General features: G+C 40.1%; 4 protein-coding genes across 4 annotated transcripts; 1 reads left to right on the plus strand and 3 right to left on the minus strand.

Moving 5' to 3' along the window:
• Positions 1-330: 330 nt before the first annotated feature.
• On the minus strand, positions 331-13,429 carry LOC148411473 (uncharacterized). The gene is given in 4 exon segments (XM_088435489.1): positions 331-584; positions 586-1,896; positions 10,305-11,376; positions 13,014-13,429. Coding segments are annotated over 4 exon segments (2,610 nt in total). The 5' UTR covers positions 13,138-13,429; the 3' UTR covers positions 331-481.
• Positions 5,322-5,920, plus strand: LOC148411474 (histone H2B). The gene has a single exon (XM_088435486.1). The coding sequence runs from the start codon at positions 5,388-5,390 to the stop codon at positions 5,760-5,762; it is 375 nt and encodes a 124-aa protein (XP_088291612.1). The 5' UTR covers positions 5,322-5,387; the 3' UTR covers positions 5,763-5,920.
• Positions 6,113-6,795, minus strand: LOC148411475 (histone H2A-like). The gene has a single exon (XM_088435485.1). It carries the CDS (start codon positions 6,793-6,795, stop codon positions 6,409-6,411), a length of 387 nt encoding a protein of 128 aa, XP_088291611.1. The 3' UTR covers positions 6,113-6,408.
• LOC148411476 (histone H3-like) lies at positions 7,674-8,097 on the minus strand. Its single transcript, XM_088435482.1, has one exon. The coding sequence runs from the start codon at positions 8,082-8,084 to the stop codon at positions 7,674-7,676; it is 411 nt and encodes a 136-aa protein (XP_088291608.1). The 5' UTR covers positions 8,085-8,097.
• Positions 13,430-14,356: the final 927 nt, after the last annotated feature.

Raw genomic sequence — 14,356 nt, forward strand, 5'->3', positions numbered from 1 at the left:
CAAGAGTCACTGGTTTGCTGTTGCCTATCTCAGCCGGGCAGTAAGTTGGGGGTAAGGTAAATCGACTAGGAATATTCACCAACAAACGAACAGAAATTGAACCAAGAGATTACCACGTTTAATAATGTCGAATTTTTGAAAAGTTCTTACCGCTTGACTACTTCATATGCTGACTTACTGTTTGATATTAAAAAAAGTTTTTTTTTTTCAATTTAGTATTTATTTAAAAAGGAACTGTCATTGTTTTTGTCTCTTTTTGAAAAATAATAAATATGAGACTAAATATGTGTTCGGTGTTTAGGACAATCACGATTTTGTACCAAATTGATGATGTCACACTTTTAATACAAAGACAAAAGTAAAGAAAAATTCAATACACACTCAGGTACACAAATCATTCATTCAATAAGTGATAGGAACCCAACAAAGCTAGGGTTCACATGAAAGATGTACTTTCGTTATATCAAATGTTAAAATGACATTATAAAAATTCATTAATCACTGATATTCTCACCACCACAACTGTGCCTCTTTGCATGGTCCTGCCGTGGGAATTTTTCACCACAAACCGAACAGGCAAAAGGCTTTTCACCAGTGTGGGTTCTTGTGTGTCGTTTCAAGTGTTCCTTTTGAGAAAATCTTTGACCACAAGTTGAACAGGGGAAGGGTTTCTCACCAGTGTGTGTTCTGCTGTGTTTAATTAAATGTCCCTGTTTAGAAAATTTTCGACCACAAATCGAACAGGCAAAAGGTTTCTCACCGGTGTGGGTTCTTGTGTGTCGTATCAAGTGTTCTTTTTGAGAAAATCTATGACCACAAATTGAACAGGGGAAAGGTTTCTCACCAGTGTGCGTTCTGCTGTGTTTAATCAAATGTCCCTCTTTAGAAAATCTCTGATCACAAACCAAACAGGCAAAAGGTTTCTCACCTGTGTGGACTCTCTTGTGTTGTCTCAATGTTTCTGTTCTAGAAAATTTCTGACCGCAAAATGAACAGGAAAAAGGTTTCTCACCGGTGTGGGTTCTGCTGTGTTTAATCAAGTTTCCTTTACTCGAAAACATTTGACCACAAATCACACAGGCAAAAGGTTTTTCACCAGAGTGGGTCCTTGTGTGTCGTCCCAAGGTATCCGCTCGAGAAAATCTTTGACCACATACAGAACAGGAAAAAGGTTTCTCACCGGTGTGGGTTCTGCTATGTTTAATAAAGTTTCCCCTAATAGAAAACCTTTGACCACAAACCGAACAAACAAAAGGTTTCTCACCAGTATGGGTTAGTGTGTGTCTTCTCAAGGTTCCATTTTGAGAAAATCTTTGACCACAAACCAAACAGGCAAAAGGTTTCTCACCAGTGTGGGTTTTTGTGTGTCCCTTTAAATGTGACTTCTGAGAAAACCTTCGATCACAAACCAAACAGACAAAAGGTTTCTCTCCTGTGTGGCCCATAATATGCTGTTTCAAACGGGACTTGCTGTCAAACGTGCTCTCACACTGAAAACATTTCCAGCATTTGCTGTCAGTGTCACGTGTCATCACATCTTCTGACTGGTCATCACCATCACCAGTGTAAGAAGAGTGTGATGCTGTGTCATCACCCTCAGATATTGGAGCTAACCAGCCATCTGCTTGTAATCCCCCTTGCTCGCCATCAGTTTCTATTGTAATGTGTTGACTGAAGATGTTGCTTGGAGGCTCAGGCTCCCGGTTCTCCTCATTCCATTCTCCATCTTCACTCTTTACATTGACACCAGCCATGGGCAACTCTGTGAAATCTCCCTCCTCTTTTATGTATGGTGGCAGCTGCTCCTCTTTTTTTATGTTGGTGCACTGCAGCTGCAACTCTGGCTTCTGCCACTCGAGGCTGTGGTATTCTTCATTCACATCTGCAGGACACAAGACAAACTTAGTAAATTGAAGTCGGTCTGTTGTGACTTCGATGTTGTGTATTTTTTATTTTAAGTTATTATATGAGCTGCATGAGAAGAATAATAGGAGAGTTGGCACCAGGTGGATGGCCAACTTTTCAGTGTGCTGTTAAAGATTTTCAGTCATTACTACATTTACATTTTAATCAGGGGTGGCAATAAATAAATAGGACTGACATTTTAAACGGGCTAAAGGGTCGTTTTTACGCGGGTTGAAAGTGCCATAATTCAATAAATATACAAACATTTCATTAACGCTGTTATCGAGAACCCATCGAATGCACAGTCTGCGTTTGAGGTCTGAGGTATTAACAATTTTTATATTAAACGTGGCATCACACAATTCCCAGAGAGCATGCTACTCTAAGTAAACACTGGACTACTGTTGATAAGTATTGACGAAGCATTTGACATACCTGCTTGGCGTAACATAACTGGAGGCTGCTTGTAAAGCGCGTCCAGCGGTTGTCCTTCTTGTCGCTCCTTTTCTTCCTGGACTCCACAAAGCTCCTCTTTGATTATCACTTTCATTCTTGCGCACGTTTTCCGCTCGCTGTTGATGTTTTCTGGGCCACCTTGTGGATTAAACAATCGCGTCTGTGTTGTTAGCGGCTAGCAAGCAAAGCTAAGCTAAATTAAGCAATCCGTTAAGTTTCCACGAGCACTGAAACGATTTTAACCGGACTCGAAAATTGTGAAAAAAATGTAATCGATTTCAATAAAGGGTTGATGGACGCTCAGTGTCAAGGCTCCAGAACTTAGTTTGGGTTCCGGTCGAATAAATTCGTGAAACGTTTGCGGATTCGTAAACAAGAAAGAAGTCTGACAGCAAAGCAGTATCGCTGGAAATTGCCATCTACGGCAGGTCCACTAAGACAAACTTAATATAACGCGTTAAATGCACTGTTGCTTCACTAATTTAGGTCCACATACCCATGTGGCCCGTGTCGCATTTGAAAAAAAAAAATATCTGCTCAGTGGTGAGATTTGTTGAGACCCGAGTTAAAATCCAGCTCGCTCCAGCATTCTTGTATGTGGGTTGCATGTTCTGATCCTGCGAGGATGTTCTCGGCACTCCAGCTTCCTCCCACATTCCAAAGAGTTGCATGGCTGGTGAATTGATCGCCTCCTCCTTCTGCCCGTAGACAGCTGGGATAGTTTTTTTAGCAGTTTTTTTGCTAATTTATTTTATGATTTCTTTACGTGTGGGTATTATATATTCTTAATTGATTTAAATTAGCTTTGTCAAATCTCTTTGTGGTGAGATAAAAAAGTGTACCTGAGATCCTGGATAAAATAGAACTCTTGAAACACTTGATTTGTGACATGCATGCGCCAAGAAATCAGGAACTCTGTCTTTGGAAATATTTTAGCATTTGGCTTCAATGTATTTTAAATGTTTATGTATGGTAATTTAAGCAAAATTCCAAACGTGTCCCAAGAAAATAAACATTATACCAAAAATAAAGCGTGAAATACAGTATGATTTATATTTTGTATAATTGACACATTATTCCTTTTTCCATAGCAAGATCCCGGTGGGTAACAAACCCCCAGTCTGCCTTCATTTGCAGGAAAACAAGTTCAATGGGAAGTATTTAAAAAAAAAAAAAAGTCAGAAATCCACTCAGAAAGCGATGCGTTAAATGTACTTCAGGGGATCCAGGTGTTTGAAGTAGGGCGAAGAAATCAAATTATTATCAACATATTTTCAATGTATTAACATGTTTCATATACATAACCTTATTGAATGTTCTACTTCCAAGTATTTGTTGTTCTCCAGTCGTTTATGACATAATGTTCTGGTGTTTTTTCCTTCTCATGTATGTTAAATTTCATGTATGTTAAACTTCTCATGTATGTTAAATTCAGTGATGCCACTACTCCCTACGATTGTAAAATTGCTTATGATAAAGGTGGTAATGAGTGTAAGTAATGCGTGCAGATTAAAAAAAAAAAGGTATCCAGGCCAAAACAAAACGAAACATGTTTTTTTTTTAATAAAAACAATAAAAGAAATAACACATTCCTAGCATTATAAATCAGAGGGTCTCCAACGTGGTAGCCCAGGAGGATCACATGAGTCAGCCGCAGGCCTATTCAGCTAATAGATTACAAGTGATAGAACATTGTGATATTTTAAGACTTTTACAAACAATTTCACATATACAGTATTACATTGACATCACTAAGCAGCTGTAGAAAAAGGATAGATTACACTTGATTTACTTATTCGCTATCACTGTTCCTTAATTATTGTGAGAAATTATGACCATGATCGGTGTATATAGCTTTGTATGACTCAGAAGTAGTTTTCAAAAAGGTTGGTGATCCCTGCTATATCATGTTTTGCCATTCACGGCCTGTGTCTTTATGAGGTCACAATAGAATTCAAGCTGGTTGGTGAAGTTTCAATGTTTTTCTTTGTCTCTACGGAGTGATTCGGACCACCAACTTCAAAGGGGCGTTTGAGTGCACTTTTTCTTGTCAGCCAGAAAGGTCCGACTTCCCTTTTCGGGGTCCCCTCCTTCCCCCCTCACCACACAACATGCTGAGACTTGACAACCCCTGCCATGCATGTTTCTGAGTGTGGGAAGTAGCCGGAGAGAACCCACGCGGGCTTGGGCAAGAACATGCTAACTCCACACAGGAAAGCCGGAGTGAGGTGGATATGAACTCGGGCCCCTGAACTGAGGCGGACGTGCTAACCACTGCCACACCAAGTCGACCACATTTAATGACATTTGGGCTAAATTCAAGTCTCAGGCATTGCATTAGATATGTTGGAAATTGTGTCGGGGGTGCTTAATTTTCACTAATGGAAAAGTCCAAAATATTCAGTATTTGTAGAACGAAGCAAATATTTAGAATCGTATGGCGCTAATATGCTAAGAAGGCGCTGAGCGGCTGAACGGCATTTTACAAAGACTGGATTTTTTATTTTAGAAATGAAGAGCCGTTCAAAAGACTTGCTTGCGGTAGCTTCTTCACTCAAGGAAAATAAAATGGATTTTTCATTAGCGTTCACTTTGAATGATTTCTGACAACTTTTACTCACTACTTTTTAAGATATAATTTCTTTCTGGATTACGTTTTGTTTAACTCTGTATCCAGTCGAACATATTGAATTGAATTCGAATAAATATTGTTTCCATTGGCTTTCACCAAAAACCAAATTGAATCTTTTTAATGCGGAAAATGTTATCTTATCCATTAAAGGCCTCATCACGAACAACCGAGTGATTTTATCTGTCTTGTGTGTCATCTTAAAGGTTGTCTGGAAATATAATTTCAAACAAAGGACTGGACCACGTGAACTGTCTTTTGCTGAAACTTCACAGTAGGAGTCCAGCTTCAGCCACTCAAAAAGTGGCGACGGCACAGAGTGATTTGCATTTTGCGTTTATAAAAAGGCAGGACTTCCCTTGCTCCAGTCACTCTGACTATCTGTGGACACGCCATCATGCCTGAGCCAGCCAAGTCTGCGCCTAAGAAAGGTTCCAAGAAAGCGGTCACTAAGGCCGCCGGAAAACCCGGTAAGAGGCGAAAGAAGGGGAGGAAGGAGAGCTACGCCATCTACGTGTACAAAGTCCTGAAACAAGTACACCCTGACACCGGCATCTCCTCCAAGGCCATGAGCATCATGAATTCGTTCGTCAACGACATTTTTGAGCGTATCGCCGGGGAAGCTTCTCGTCTGGCCCACTACAACAAACGCTCTACCATCTCATCGAGGGAAATTCAGACCGCGGTGCGCCTTTTGCTTCCCGGTGAGCTGGCCAAACACGCTGTGTCTGAAGGTACAAAGGCTGTGACAAAGTATACCAGCTCCAAGTAAAACGCTTTAGCGTTCGTCAAACCAACGGCTCTTTTAAGAGCCACATACCATTTCCTAAGAGGTTTCCTTAATCGCAAACTTTTATTTTGTATTAATCGTGTGTCCGCTCTTTCATTTTAACTCCGTCCTACTGCGGTACTATTCCCACTATCAAATTAGACGTATATTAATAATTTATAAATAAGTATTATTCAGTCTCAACCGTTGTGGGAAATAACTGGTTTCTTTTAAGTGTTGTGTCCTCTGGTACTCTGTGGAACTTGCGTTATGTTGCGAATGACAACTTCCAATCCTGCGGACCTGAAAGAGGACAGTTTACCCATTTCCCGCAAAGAATGTCAAGCAGCACAAATTCAGCGCTGTTGTGTTGTTTCCTTTGAACACTACACGTACATAAAACTATACGGTGAACAAATCTCACAAACTCCCGAAATAATTCGGTTGTCACCACCAAAATATTTTGGGTTTACATAGCTCTAAATTTACTGTACCTAACTAACTGGAACTCTACGCACAAGTGCTAATTGTCATCATTTCTCAATTGGTCCCGATCGTTTCACAACAGAAGAACAATTGTATGGAATAATACGCTTCATTAATAGTGAGTGGCTCTTAAAAGAGCCGTTTTGTAGTCAAAAGTGAAATTCTACTTTGCTTTACCCGCCTTCTCGGTTTTTTTGGGAAGAAGAACAGCCTGAATGTTGGGCAATACACCACCCTGGGCAATGGTCACACCACCAAGTAGTTTGTTAAGCTCCTCATCGTTGCGCACGGCGAGTTGCAAATGGCGGGGAATGATCCTGGTCTTCTTGTTGTCGCGGGCGGCATTGCCAGCCAACTCCAAGATCTCAGCGGTCAAATACTCGAGTACCGCCGCTAGGTAGACTGGGGCGCCGGCACCAACACGCTGGGCATAGTTGCCTTTGCGGAGCAATCTGTGGACTCGACCCACCGGAAATTGTAGTCCTGCACGAGATGAACGTGTCTTCGCCTTAGCTCTAGCCTTTCCACCGGTTTTTCCTCGACCCGACATTGTTATTTGTTGTTTGAGAATATCGTGAAGTATGGTTCTGGTTCGAAGTCGGAGAGTTTATATACACTTGTGCCTCTCACTGATTGGCCAAACAGCGGCGAGAGATAGTTGTCCAATAAGCAAAGAGCCACAGTTGATCTCTTTTGTGTAAACAGCTCATTCTCTTTTGGAACGAGCAAGCCTAAGATCCGCTACAAAATAGAACTATAACACGTTCATAAATTGATCTGTACAACCACTTATATGCTCCTATTACAGTGTCCGATCCACGAAATCGGGGCCAAACATTTTTCTAACTACTCGAATTTAAATTTGCAAACGAAAATCTAATATATATATATATATATATATATATATATATATATATATATATATATATATACACTCAAAATAATAATGTCCGTCATGTGTTTTCTCAGTTCTTGTTTTAAGAAATGAGAACTACAAATGACTGAAAATTTGTGAATATTTAGCATTCGTTGCCGATTAAAGACGTCAAAAAGTACATTTAAAAAACACGAGTTGTCTTTACACAAAGAATGAGCAAATCTAAGTTTGTGTCCACTCCGCCGATCTTCTAGTTTCCATTTTACAGGCTGGCCCCAGGCCAAGTTACTGCTCTAAATGGGTTAAACAAGTTTTTCTGCAGTAAAATATCGTAGTACATACATATATGACAAGGTCGGAAATGCGGCTATCTTGCACACGATCGTTTAAAGTAATGGCGTATGCCATTTGGAGGGTCTATTTTATGGGCCATAAAAAAGCAAAATAATTTTTTAAAAAAAGTACAGCACACAAACTAAGAGGCGGAAGAATATTACATAATTTAGTACATGTGGTGGCCCTTAAAAGAGCCGTTTGGTGGTGGGTGAGATTTATGCCCTCTCGCCGCGGATCCTACGAGCCAGCTGGATGTCTTTAGGCATGATTGTCACCCGCTTGGCATGGATGGCGCACAAGTTTGTGTCCTCAAAGAGACCCACCAAGTAGGCTTCACTCGACTCTTGAAGGGCCATGACTGCAGAACTCTGGAAGCGCAAGTCTGTCTTGAAATCTTGAGCGATTTCTCTGACCAGACGCTGAAAAGGCAATTTGCGAATGAGCAGCTCGGTGGATTTCTGGTAACGGCGAATTTCACGAAGAGCAACTGTGCCCGGTCTGTAACGGTGAGGTTTCTTGACGCCGCCAGTGGCGGGTGCGCTCTTGCGGGCAGCTTTAGTAGCCAACTGCTTCCTGGGGGCTTTGCCGCCAGTGGACTTACGAGCGGTCTGCTTAGTTCTTGCCATCTTCACACGTTGCTTCGCAATAGAAACGAATGCACTTCAGACCGCGCTTATTGGTGGTATAGGAAGACCCGCGCAAAAGCTGCTTGAACATTGGACAGCAGAAATTTGAAATGGCCCAATGGGCACAGAGTACAAGTGACCGCTGCTTGAGAGACAGGATGTGTTTATGTTGACTCAAGAGAAATGCGTATTTTTTAAACGCAATGTACCATTAAAAGGTGTGTTCATGAATTTGTGCTATTCTAATGAGGATTGACACGACTGGAAGTCAGTACAAGAAACAGAAATTACTTGGCCCCAAAGACGTTGAGACCGGATGCCACTTAGAAAAAAAATAAAATGCTTCCTCCAACATGCCAGTGTGAACTGAAGAAAATAACATTCAAGATTTATGGCGCACTGATTTCCCCCTCTTCAAAAGAATAGTCGGCAAATCAAAGACTTTTAAAGACACCATCCACACGCGCGCGCACGCACACACATGCATTCCATTGTGGGACTACAAGCCCCCAAACTGTATAAGAACTCAATGTGGAAGGTGAAAGGTTGCCATTTTCTGCTCCGACCTGCGGCAGGACTGGCCATAGGCCTCGTGTACTTTCCTACTCTGTCTGGATTAAATCAACTGTTTAACTATGTCGTGGTATGTGCGATTTTTCAACAAAAAACGAGCACACTAGGAACTAGTTTGATGCAAGAAGTTTATCTAGGTTCCTTTAATCTCCCCATTGGTACGTTGTAAAATAATGTTGAGTAATCCATCCATTTCCCGCTAGTGTCTATCCCAGCTCACTTGAGTGAGTGAGTGAGTGAGAGAGAGAGAGAGAGAGAGAGAGAGAGAGAGAGAGAGAGAGAGAGAGAGAGAGAGAGAGAGAGAGAGAGAGAGAGAGAGAGAGAGAGAGAGAGAGAGAGAGAGAATTAAAGATATATAGTAATATTATTGAAAAGCACTGGGTTGTATCAACTTAAAAGCATGTGTTCTGTGTGGGAGAAAATTCTTCCCACAGAGTTGTGCTATTCTACTTTGAAGTAGGTGCATGAGTAAATGGGCCAACCACTTCCACTGAAGAAAAAAACAAACTGTGGATAATGCCCTCCATCATGAGAGGTAATGGAATTCGTTTAGTAATTCATCTGACAGTTTACTCCTTGTGCATTAAAAAAGTGTGTACAACAACCTTGATTTTGAGGAGCAATATTTTTTTACATGTACTGCCGTCAAATGGCATGCGGAGATAATGAAACAACATTGTTTTTCAGGGTTTTGTTGAAATAAAACCTGTTTCCGGTAATATGTAAATAACATATCAGTAGACATTGGTTATCATCTTTCAAAGGTCTTAACAAGTGCTAATTCACAACACCTGCCCACAGAAGACAGGTAAAAGAAAGGAAAACAGAAAACATGATCAGCAAAATACATAGAGGTAGATTAAAAATGTTATTTTTTGTCTAGCATGTTTTAATGACAAAAAATACTGTTCAAGGTTATTGAAGAAGACAATGCTATATATATATATATATATATATATATATATATATATATATATATATATATATATATATATATATATAAGGTGCTCTACAGCCTACCAACCTTAATCTCGAGGTTCAGTAAGTAATTTCATTGACTAAATCTGCTCAAATGATTGGGGAAAATGTCTTCCAGATTTATCTTTTGAATCAACATCTACATATTTTCATGGAATATTTTGTGTCCTCTTGTCACCAACACACCTGTGTCTCTTAAAGTTACCCTTCTGATAGAAACTTTGACCACAGTCTAAGCAGGAATAAGTTTTTTCTCCTGTGTGTGTTACAGTGTGGCACATTAAGGTGGCCTTCTGAGAAAATCTTTGACCACAAACTGAGCAGCAAAAAGGTTTTTCACCAGTGTGTGTTCTTGTGTGACTTGTTAAGTTTCCCTTTAGAGAGAATCTTTGACCACAAACTAAGCAGACAAAAGGTTTCTCCCCTGTATGCGTTCTCATGTGACTTTTAATTGATCCCTTTTTAGAGAATCCTTGACCACAAATTGAACAAGGGAAAGGTTTCTCTCCGGTGTGAGTTCTTTTGTGTGCTGTCAAAACATGTCTACGAGAGAATCTTTGACCACAAATTGAGCAGGAAAATGGTCTCTCTCCAGTATGCTTTCTTGAGTGTGTTGTTAGTGCTTGTTTACGAGTGAACGTTTGACCACAAACTAAACAGACAAAAGGTTTATCTCCAATGTGAGTTCTCAAATGGCTTCTTAAGTTTCTCTTATGAGAGAATTTTTGACTGCAAACAGAACAGGCAAAAGGCTTCTCCCCTGTGTGTGTTCTTATGTGTGATATTAGGGCTCCCCTCTGAGTGAATCGCTGACCACAATCTGAGCAGGTTAAACAGTTTTCACCAGTGTGAGTTCTTGTGTGCAGTGTCAGTTCATCCTTTTCAGGGAATCTCTGACCACAAACTGAGCAAGGAAATGGTTTCTCCACAGCGTGTGTTCCCATGTGTCTTTTCAAGCTCCCATTAACAGAAAAAGTTTGACCACACACTGAGCAGGCGAAAGGTTTCTCACCAGTGTGTATTCTTTTGTGTACTGTGAGAACATGACTACGAGCAAATGTTTGACCACAAACTGAACATGCAAAGGGTTTTTCTCCAGTGTGCTTCCTTGAGTGTGTTGTCAGTGAGTGTTTACGAGAGAATGTTTGACCACAAACTGAGCAAACAAAAGGTTTCTCGCCATTGTGGCTATTCATATGACTGTACAAATGGCACTCATAGCCAAAGGTTTTCCAACAATGAGAACATTTCCACCTTTTATGTCCAGTGTGACATTTCATGTCACGTTTGGACTGTTCATCACCAGTGTCATCATCGTCATCATGATCACGAGACTGTGACGTTGCATTGTCATCATCTGATTGTGGGGTTATGAGTCTGTCTGCTGGTGATACCTCAAAGTGGTCGCCATCACCTCCTACTGTCATGACTTGACTTAAGCGGCTCCTTGGTGGCTCTGCCACACTGCTCTCCTCACTTAGACCTTCGTCTTCAGTCTTCAAAGGGACATTAGTAATTCGGACCTTGATGACACCTTCTTGCTTTTCATCTTTAATGCACAGGAACGCTTCCTCTTCTTTGATATAAGGGAGCTCTTCATCTTCGATTTCCTCTTTAATGTGCAGAAGCGCTTTCTCTTCCCCTTTCATTTGGGAGTTCGGTTCGTTCTTCAATTCTTCTTTAATGTCAGGGAACTCAAATTGAACATCTGATGAAGATGAACCAAGGTTGTCACCGACTTCTGCAAGAAACAAGTAGACAAACACCCATCAGCTAAATCTCCTTTTTAGATTTGTAACCACCTCAGTCCTCCATTTACATACACGTACCAAAGATTCCCACTGAGGAGACAAGAGAGCAACAAGGGGAGTGAGCGAGGAGTGGAAAAAACAGCATTATATTAAAATTGTCTTTTCTTCGTTAATGGGGAATTTATTGGTGGGGTTGGAGGGTGCGGTTAGGTAAATGTCTGAAATCTGGAGAGAAAAATCTACTCTCGCTTGAACTGAACCAGAAATCGAAAAAAAGAATTACTGTATGAAATGTTTCATCAGATATTTTAAATTTGGCATTTCCAAACTGCATTATTCGAGCCTGGAAGAAAATATTACTTCTATATAGTTGTTGTTTTGCATGTTGTAAGTCAGGCGTCTCCAAACTCGGTCCACGAGGGCCACTGTCCTGCATGTTTTCCAGGTTTCATCCGCAACACACCTGATTCAAATGATTAGGTCATTAGCAAGCTCAGCAAAAGCTTGATGATGATCCTGATAATTTGAAACAGGTGTGTCGGGGAAAGAAACATGGAAAACATGCAGCGGCAGCGGTCCTTGAGGTCCGAGTTTGGATACTCTTCTTGTAAGTCTTCATACTTAATCAGAAGAGACCAGAATTATGATGGTTAATATCAGTTGTCAAGGCTCAAAACTTGGGACATTGTACTATGGAGCTATTATGTTAAAACAAAGGGGTGTGCCATGATTGATTATGCTGAGGATGAGACACAAGATCATTTATTAAATGCTTAAATGGTTTGACACTATATTCAACATAGTTGTAGCCAAAAAAAAACAAGTTTTCAGTTCAATTATTGGTGTTACTTATGTTAAACTTGATGTCAATCAAATTTTCTCTCATTTTGTTTTGTGTTTCGGAGGGCGGACCCTAAACTGGTTGCAAAGAGATACGAACAACCATTCACGCATCCAATCACACCTAAGGCTAATTTAGTATGACAGTGATTCTATTCAAATAATAATAATGTACATAAATGACAATCTTTCTTCTTGACCAAACGTAAACATATTTCCAAACCTAAAATACAAAACAGAAAACTATAATGGAGGCATTCAAATGAGTGTCAATAAGGAGATCCAACCTCAGATTTGTTTATAAGTAAATTTTGTGCATTTTAACGAACTTAAAAGAGTACATCTCCCTTTTGAATGGAAAGATGGTGATACGAGAATCTACATTTGTTAGTATACAATACAGAGTTTACAGACAATTTTATTAAGGTTTTAAAAATGTGGTCCTCAGATTTATTTGTTGTCCGATCAATGCTTTGAGACATTTACACCTTGCACTTTAAAGGCGAGTTCATTTAGTAACTCGTAGAAATGTCACGGCAAAGATATGGCACGCGTATACAGGATAGTCTTGATAGTCACTCGTACTTTATGAAATGAGCAAATGTCCAACTAATCGCTAGAGAACCAAAAAGGCAGAAATCGCGTTTGCACTTTTCCACAGAAGCCATCAAACTGAGTAAAATCTGTTGACAATATAGCGCTCCCCACAAACATTTTAAGCATTCTGAAATGGAGCTTACGGCCCTGAGGAGGGTATTAAAACGTACTTGAGTGAAAGTAAACAAACCTGTTGTGTTTAACTCAACTCGAGTGTTCTTGAGACCTGCGTCCAGTGGTTGACGATGTGACCCATTTTCTTGCTGTGTTCCACAAAATTCCTCCTCGTACTCATCTTCCGTCCTTGCACGCATTTTCACACGACCGTCATAATAAGACACCCACTTGATCTCTGCTTTGCAATGCGTTGTTACGTATTTGTGTCTTATTATTGGCGGCTAGTAGGCTAAAGCGATGCTAAGATACGACAGGCCGTGGAGCTTCAACGTGCACCAACATGAGTTTAAATCTGCAGAAACATTGAACGAATGATGGTTTAGTTCATCACGAGAGTGATTGACATTATGTGTCACCGCTTTAGCACGTACAGTACTTGATACGGGATGAATTTAATCCAGAACCAAACCGTGTGACGCGAAACAATTCTCGGCTACTTTTCTTGCTTTCAATGTACTGATTACGCCGCTGTAGTGTAGTTCGCCACCTACTGCAGAGGAGTGTATAGAGGGCTTTCACAAGATGTGCTTGGGAAAGTGTGAGTGTGTGCGTATTTTACATAAAAAAGTAGATCGGGAGTCACCAACCTTTTTGAAAGTGAGAGCTACTTCTTTGGTACTGAGTAATAGGAAGGGCTACCAGTTTATGTGAAGACACCGATCATGTTAATGATTTTTCACAATAATTAAGGAACAGCTGAAGTAAATGTGTAACCCAAGTGTAATTTTTAATGTAAATGTAATACAATTCATAGAAAATCACCAATGTTCAAGCTCTTGTAAGCTATTTCCAGAACAGGTCTGCCACTACTCATGTGATCTTTGGGGGATACCTGGTGCCCAGAGGCACCACGTTGGTGGCAACCACAGTAGATCACAGAATTGGACGACATTACGTACCACCGATCACATCTTAAATAATCTATATACTGCACAAGGTCCTAAAACATGCAGTTTCTGAGGGAAATGTTCTCGTCCTGAGACTAAATCTGAAAAAAAAAAACTAAGCGAAAAGAATGCTTGGAAATAGATTTGAATATACTAAATTGATTTGTAAGGTTAACTAATCAAGTCTATTATAGTTGATTACTCATTATTGTTGAATATGTAGCAGAAAATCAGAAAAGTGAAGGTTTTCTTTTCAAGAATTTGAAAATCTTCCCAATTTCCATATACATGTATATATGAATCACTGCTTAAAGGCCATGCATCTAAGTGACTTGACATTTTCCATCTCTGAGAAGTTACTAATACAATAAATATTCATTCTATAGTATAACTTGACAAAAACATTGATCTCTCATAACATAAATTCTGGGTTTTACTCTAGTTCCACAAAAAAATCCCTTTTTGTCTG

Source organism: Hippichthys cyanospilos, chromosome 15 (genome assembly GCF_059441005.1).
Source record: "Hippichthys cyanospilos isolate Australia breed blue-spotted pipefish chromosome 15, RoL_Hcya_1.0, whole genome shotgun sequence".
Lineage (NCBI taxonomy): Eukaryota > Metazoa > Chordata > Actinopteri > Syngnathiformes > Syngnathidae > Hippichthys > Hippichthys cyanospilos.

Coding starts and splice junctions, on each gene's coding strand:
- LOC148411474 (XM_088435486.1), top strand. CDS start 5,388: ATGCCTGAGCCAGCCAAGTCTGCGCCTAAGAAAGGTTCCAAGAAAGCG.
- LOC148411475 (XM_088435485.1), bottom strand. CDS start 6,795: ATGTCGGGTCGAGGAAAAACCGGTGGAAAGGCTAGAGCTAAGGCGAAG.
- LOC148411476 (XM_088435482.1), bottom strand. CDS start 8,084: ATGGCAAGAACTAAGCAGACCGCTCGTAAGTCCACTGGCGGCAAAGCC.